General features: G+C 34.7%; 3 protein-coding genes across 3 annotated transcripts; 2 read left to right on the forward strand and 1 right to left on the reverse strand.

The window, feature by feature from the left end:
• Positions 1–443: 443 nt before the first annotated feature.
• On the forward strand, positions 444–717 carry LOC107494255 (uncharacterized). The gene has a single exon (XM_016115311.3). It carries the CDS (start codon positions 444–446, stop codon positions 615–617), a length of 174 nt encoding a protein of 57 aa, XP_015970797.1. The 3' UTR covers positions 618–717.
• A 1,753-nt stretch (positions 718–2,470) lies between these two features.
• On the forward strand, positions 2,471–5,106 carry LOC107494229 (magnesium-protoporphyrin IX monomethyl ester [oxidative] cyclase, chloroplastic). Its single transcript, XM_016115281.3, has 5 exons — positions 2,471–3,052; positions 3,506–3,570; positions 3,662–3,989; positions 4,345–4,443; positions 4,694–5,106. The coding sequence occupies exons 1-5, from the start codon at positions 2,573–2,575 to the stop codon at positions 4,955–4,957; spliced, it is 1,236 nt and encodes a 411-aa protein (XP_015970767.1). The 5' UTR covers positions 2,471–2,572; the 3' UTR covers positions 4,958–5,106.
• Positions 5,107–5,567: 461 nt separating this feature from the next.
• On the reverse strand, positions 5,568–7,531 carry LOC107494230 (probable aquaporin SIP2-1). Its single transcript, XM_016115283.3, has 3 exons — positions 7,051–7,531; positions 6,195–6,455; positions 5,568–6,047 (listed from the first exon to the last, which is right to left on the reverse strand). The coding sequence occupies exons 1-3, from the start codon at positions 7,345–7,347 to the stop codon at positions 5,883–5,885; spliced, it is 723 nt and encodes a 240-aa protein (XP_015970769.1). The 5' UTR covers positions 7,348–7,531; the 3' UTR covers positions 5,568–5,882.
• Between the last annotated feature and the right edge of the window lie 118 nt (positions 7,532–7,649).

Consider the following 7,649-nt stretch of genomic DNA (forward strand, 5'->3'; position numbering starts at 1 on the left):
ACAGAATCAAATTCATGATATTCCCCGCAAGACATTCAGATTTGATGTGGTATCTTGTGGAACTCATTATCTATTGTGCATTGATTTCATAGGAAATTATTATATTTAAAGGTATTATGTTGCTGCTGTATCAAATTTTCAAAGTGTGCTTCTTGAGTTAGGGTCTTTGAAGAAAAGAAAGGATCTGAAGATAAAATATACTTTACCAAATGTGTGCATTGTTAATTATTTCACCTTTCAATCATATAATACAATCTTCTTTTTGGATTATCATTCACATGGTAGGTGTAAAAGATAATTATTTTTTATTGACGTGACGAGATATAATTAAATGCAAGTGTAAATCTGTTTTATATTTCATTATAATCAAATTCTTATTTTTAATTGTTGAAGAGGAGGGAAAAAAACTGAAGTAAATAGTTTTATTGTGTTTAGAGTAAGGAATGGGGGACAAGAAGAAGAAGGCTCAAATGTTTGTAAAACTAGTGTCTGCTGTTAGGACTGGATTTTTCTATGTGAAGAGAAAGCCAAGGCAGTTCACAGAGAAGCTCGAGTTTCGCAAGTACGATCCAAGGGTTAACCGCCATGTTCTCTTTACAGAGGCTAAGATGAAGTGATACACCACCTTTCAATTTCATTTCGATGATCATGGCTACATTCTTGTAGCTGGAACAATTTAGTACTGTTTTCTTTGAAACAGTGAGTTTGAATCATGCCAATCTGCATTTTTTACTTCTTTGCCTTGTGTACAATTTTCTTAACAACGTAAAATGGTAGCTGAGTGTTTAGCAAGGTAGCTGCCAATATAGAATCAGGAGATCGTTATCTTGCTAGAAGCATTAATGCTTAATCTAATCCACCTTGTATATGGGATATGTTGTCAGGTCTGACCTATAAGAATGTTCTATACTAAAAATTATAAAATAATTATTGTACGTCGATTAAAAAAATGCTCAAAGAAAAAATGGAATTTAAAAATAACACTTTAATCACATCTTGTAACACAAATAAATATTTATGATCAATTTTGTTAAATGGACACTTGCTCCTCGAAAAAAGAATGAAAAAAAGGCACATGTTAAAGATAAAGAATCAACGAGTATTAAAGTTGTTTATTGCCAAAAGAAAATATGCTTAATATACTTTGGCTTAGTTTACAATAAAATCAACTATAATCGTTTCAAAGTTCATATGTTCGGATGGGCAACCTTGGAGCCCTAAAAACCAAATTTATTGTCCTCAGAAAGATGTACAAATTATACAAATGTACAAATGAAGCTTGAAATAATAATGGTATCTATTCCATTTTAGGGTAGCCGTTTATAAAATTAGCAGCACCTAATTTGATCATGATTTTAGCTACCAACCATGATAATTGATATCTTTGTCATGTTTGTTTCCGTTAAAGTAAATAGAGGTTTATATGCACATTCATGCATGATGATGCACCAGAGGATGAGTTAAAAGCAAGTTCAATTAGAGCCAAACTCCTCATTCCAGCGCTCCAGCTCTTCCCACTTGCTTTTCTTTAAGTTTGGTCTGATGACCGTAATTGCCTTCTTGAAATCATTGTAAGTTAATCCTCTTATCGGCTTTTCTTTAAGTTTGGTCTTGATGACCGTCATTGCCTTCTTAAAATCATTGTAAGTTAATCCTCTTACCTGGTAAAGCCAAAAAATATCATTACAAAATTTATTATTCAATTGTTTTTATGAAAAAGGTAAATACTTTAACAAAGATTTTATAGTCATCTTGGTATGAATTTTTTTATTATTAAATAATAAATTATAAAATTTAATTTTAATATATTATAAAAATATTATCTTTATTTAAAGTGTAAATACACAAAATAAAAATTTAAATTTTAATATTATATACATATTATATATTTAATATTATTTTTTCTAAGATTCTAGTATATCTTTTTTTTTTTCTGAATTTGGTATATGAATTTTTAACTTATTTCTTATGTATTATTTATTCTAATTCTAAAGTCCAAAAATTTGTTTTTTTACAGACATATTATAATTAATATTCATATGCTATTTTTTTGTTTTGAACTTTAGCCTAATATCTAAAACTTACAAAAAAATTCAAATTAAAAAAAAAGTGGTTAATCTGATTAACAGATTACTTTTTTAAATTCGAACCATTCAAATAAAATATAATAAATAAAAAGTTTAAATTTAACAAACTAACAAGGTATATAATACTCCCTACTTAACAAAGAGTGTTTAAGAACAGGCCAAAAAATAATATAGTTAACAAATTTTACAAAAGTATCGATGCAAATTGAAGGAAAGCCACAAGTTCTCGTCCACTTGAAATCACAATAAATAAACCAATCATCTCACAAAGAACCTCACAACACCTGCCACGTGTCAACCTTCCATTACATCTCATAGATTTCATTGGATGAGATTCTATCACGGTCCATCCGCAACTTAACAGTTATATCCTCATTCGATTCTTTGTCCTTAGTACTCCTCTGGTTACTCCTCAGCCTCAAAGTACACTCACATACACACACACCAACTGCTTGGGATTTTGCTCCAAAGAAAAGAAAAAAAAAATGGCTGCAGAAATGGCCCTTGTGAAACCAATCTCCAAGTTTAGCAACACCACACCCAAATTTGGCACCAGAAGAATTGGTTCATACTCCAAATTCAGCACCATAAGAATGTCCACAACAACACCAACACCAACACCTCCAGCTGCATCAACCTCAACAAAGCCAAGCAAGAAGGGTAAAACTGCCATAAAGGAGACACTGTTGACACCAAGATTCTACACAACAGACTTTGATGAGATGGAGATGCTGTTCAACACTGAGATAAACAAGAATCTGAACCAGGATGAGTTTGTGGCACTGCTGCAGGAGTTCAAGACTGATTACAACCAGACACACTTTGTGAGGAACAAGGAGTTCAAAGAGGCTGCTGACAAGATTGACGGTCCACTCAGACAGATCTTTGTTGAGTTCCTTGAGAGGTCTTGCACTGCTGAATTCTCTGGTTTCCTCCTTTACAAGGAGCTTGGAAGGAGGCTCAAGGTCTGTGTGTGTTTGCTCTTTCTAGTTTCTTTATTTCCAGGAAAATGCAATTCACCATGTGAACTTTAGTTTTGGGCATTGAAAAAAATTGTGATGTAATTGTCAATACAGCATATAAAAGTGCACTATTGGTGTTAAATTCTAATTAGTACTAGGATTTTGGATATATATTTTTTGGGTAGCTTAATGTAACTCTGAAAGGATAAGCCTGAGAATGCCATTTCTATTTGATTTTCATTCTTGTCTTACAAGGAAGCAGAGCTTTCTTTGCCAATGCATTCTTTGAGATGTGTTGTTTGTACTCATTTTGACTAGTTCGCTGAATCAAAGTGTGTTGGCTCGGTTTGGAAGTAAAATGAGCATGCAAAACATTTCTAAGTCTTTATTTCTTTGTACACTTTTGGGCTTTCTATTTTTGAGACTGATGAATTGCTTTGGATGTTGAAATCGCAGAAAACCAATCCTGTCGTGGCTGAGATTTTCTCTCTGATGTCTAGGGATGAAGCCAGACATGCTGGGTATGAAAACACTAAATATTTGTTCTTCTTTCCTTCAATTTATTGTTTCATATCTTATGCTGAATGGCCTTATCCTTTTGATTCTATACAGATTTCTGAACAAGGGTTTATCTGACTTCAATTTGGCTTTGGACTTGGGCTTCCTTACAAAAGCTAGAAAGTACACATTCTTCAAGCCAAAGTTTATCTTCTATGCTACATATCTGTCTGAGAAAATCGGATACTGGAGATACATAACCATATACAGACATCTCAAGGAGAATCCTGAATACCAATGTTATCCCATTTTCAAGTACTTTGAGAACTGGTGCCAGGATGAGAACAGACATGGAGACTTCTTCTCTGCTTTGATGAAAGCACAGCCACAGTTTTTGAATGACTGGAAGGCAAAACTATGGGCTCGATTCTTCTGTCTATCGGTAATTTTTTGCTTGTGTAGAATTTGGTTCTTATTTTTTACTCTTGGATTGTTAATTAGATTCTTAATGTAACCATAATATACGTTCCAATTTATTTAAGGTTAAGCTGCTATATTGAATATAATAGATAATCAAGAGTTTATAAGGGAAAAGTGTGTATATGGAACACTACATTTACATGTAGATCAAACCCAATAGCATCCATCAATGTCAAGTACATCCAAGATAATTTCATTCACATATGAATTTCTTAGTCTCATGAATCGGGTTATGCCTGTCAAAGAGATCTTATTTGTAGTATCTTTCATCATCCTTCGTAATCTTTAAAATGTAATTCTCGAATTTGTTCATGCAGGTTTATGTCACGATGTATCTCAATGATTGTCAACGCACAGCTTTCTATGAAGGCATTGGACTCGACACAAAAGAATTTGACATGCATGTCATCATTGAGGTTAGTTTTTAATTTCAAATTAGCAGCAGTAATCACTATTGATGTTCAGTTAATTTTTTGTTCGTAAGTTTCTATTCTCCATAATGAAATCGAACATAAATACTAACTTGCGAAAAAGCAAGAAAGAAATTTGCAGCCTTAAGTTCCCTTAAAAACACATTACAATGAGAGCTGCTCAACAAAGAACTAACTTAGACTTCATTAATTTCAAGATATTACTCAAGCTTCATTCCTTGATTGTTCTATGCAGACCAACCGCACGACAGCTCGGATTTTCCCAGCTGTTCTTGATGTTGAGAACCCGGAGTTCAAGCGGAAATTGGACCGGATGGTTGAGATAAACGAGAAGCTTCTAGCTGTTGGTGAGAGTGATGACATTCCGGTGGTGAAGAACTTGAAAAGGATTCCACTTGTTGCCGCCCTGGTGTCTGAACTCTTGGCAGCATATCTAATGCCACCCATTGAGTCAGGATCTGTAGATTTGGCAGAGTTTGAACCACAGCTTGTGTACTGAAGTTATGCATAAAATTCCATTATTTACTCTTGATCTCCATCATAATGTTCATTATGGGTTCTATTAGTATTGCTGCCAAAAGTTGGTTGTACTAGACAGTGAGGAAACATTTACAATATTGACTTATTGAGGTCCCTTTCTAGTTATAATGTGTTCTACCGTATCTTCTAGTTTTTAATTTCTCTTTTTCTTATTCAAAGTTAACTAGAAATCAGAAGTCTCCTTATGAAGTACTTAATAAAGATATGATCCTTTTCCTACAATCTTAAATTGGAAGGTCTAACAGTAGAATTTAAGGTACTTAATTAGAAGTCCCCTTATGAAGTACTGCACATTGATCTTTTTGTTTAGCGTAGAATTTAAGGTAGAATTTTCCGTAATCTAGCTCTATAATAATGTATCCTCAGGTTATAAAGGTGTTACAAAACAATTCCCGAATGATGCAGTGAGGTTATAAGTGAACAGAACTTGTGGGATTTATTCAGAAATGCTTTGTGTCCACAAAATCTGATTTATAACAATTGGGTGTTCGCTTAATAAACATCGAATGGGAAAAGAAACCGTTTACTTGTATAGAAAAGAAAATTTAAGGTTTGAATTACTTGCAGTATAGAGCAGAAAAATTGTCTTTAAAAAAAATTAAAAAGATGGATTTTACACACTTTGTTAATGCCTAACAATCTGTTAGGTGGGAGAGTACAACGCGAGTCCTGCATAAGAATCCAAGAGATGCATGCAAGGATTCGAATTAACTCAAGCACTAGAAAAATATTTAGAATTGCACAAAACAATAGCTGCCACAACACACACTGAATGTTAGTCACCTAAGCTTGATGTACATTTATCCCAAACCAACTAGACTACCCAAGTATTAATTGAAATCTAAGGAAGAATCACACATTTAGCACAAAAATAGTAACAAAGTTTAATCCGATTTAGTTTTCGAGGCAGTCTTATCTTGTTTAACGGGCTGCACTAACAATTTGAATGTCCAAACTGCCAATATAGTTGCCTCTATGGGGGCAATCCAGTACACAAGAATGTGCTCCTTTGTTATGTGATCTCCTCTAGCATAAGCCCACCCCATTACCTGAAACATAGTCAAACAATGTTTTAATCTTTGATAAGATAACAATATAGAAGGTTTTTTAGCAAAAACTATTCGAAAGGATTCTCGCAATTTTTAATTTTACACTTGACGAGATCAAGTGTGATCTTTTCGGAGTAGTGTGCTTACAGAGGCAGGGTTCATACAACCACCAGTAAGATCCGAGCCAAGTATATGAAGTGTTAGCTTCGAGAGACTGGATATCCATGTTTTCATGAAGAAACCTCCACGAAGATTCGTGGTGAGACCAAGAGAAATGGTCACAATTGCATATGTTAGTAACCCTTCTGTCAAGGCACCCCGATGAATGTCAGTGTTCAAGCGCGGTCCACGTCCTACTTCAGGAATGGTATCAATTAGAAGCTTAACTCCAATTATAGATCCAAGCACCTGGAGAGAATGAAACCAAGCATATTAGAATGGTAATCTTCCATTCAAGTTGAGTTTGAGATGGAAAATCAAAATGGTTCAACTAAACTAAAGACGTGACATTATGCGCAAGTTAGCAATGTTATGTCAAATAACACCCCTGGTTCCTCACGCATCGGACATTATCATTGATTTTTTGTGTGCCATCAAATCAACTATGATAAGATATGTATTACAACAACTATCATTAGTACTAGAGTATATGGATTTCCACAGCATGTAGGGTGTGAGGGAAAAAGATCTAAGGAGATTCGTAAACTGATACAGGTTGCCGATGATTGAATTTCTAACTTCCATAATATACGAGTCTATTTTAATTTAAGAATGATTAAACGTTTATTTTTTCACTTTACAGAAACTTATGCATTTTTGAGACATACAGAAATATACTGAATACAAAAACTCGTTTATTTCTGGAGGCAACATATATATATATTAACTTCCCTTATAAATAATTCAAAGCAACATAAGAATCCAGAAAAAAATGTGAAAATGGTTATGCAAACTGCAACTGATGAAGAGTTTTGTTAAGGGGCAGGGTTTTGAAGAAGGTAACCTGAGCGGGGATCCGGGCAGCAACACAGTAAAAGAAGCTTCGGAAGCCTGCAGAGAAGGCAGAGGACAAAACGGTTAGGGGGTTGTAGGCCCCACCACGTGTGGCATTGGAAAGGAAGGCAAAGACGAACATGTTGGCCACAGAGAGCCCCATCTTCACAATCTCCGCGGCCAGGTGACCGTGATGGCGGCCCACTTGCATAACATCGAAGACGAGCATCCTCACAACAACGCCAGACCACACCCACATCGCGGACAGCACAAAGTCCCACAACACCAGCCTCGTCCGCTCTCCCATCTCCGATGTCGAACGTCTCCACTTGGCTACGGTGGCGCTGACGTGGCCATAGATGATGCAAATGAAACCGTGTCCAGGCAATTTTAACTCTTCATCTCATCTCTAGGATGCCAATTTTCTTTTTATGGAAGGAGAAAGTGTGTTGCGCTTCGTCGTCAAGCTAATTCCTTTAAACAGTCCGTTTTGTTAAGCATATACTCAAATTGGTCCTACAAAATTTTGCGTCTTACATTTTTGTTTATAAAAATTTTTTTATTGAATTTTATAAAAATAAAATATATAAATTTTTATTTTAATTAAAT

This window comes from Arachis duranensis, chromosome 6, assembly GCF_000817695.3.
Source record: "Arachis duranensis cultivar V14167 chromosome 6, aradu.V14167.gnm2.J7QH, whole genome shotgun sequence".
In the NCBI taxonomy this organism is placed as follows: domain Eukaryota; kingdom Viridiplantae; phylum Streptophyta; class Magnoliopsida; order Fabales; family Fabaceae; genus Arachis; species Arachis duranensis.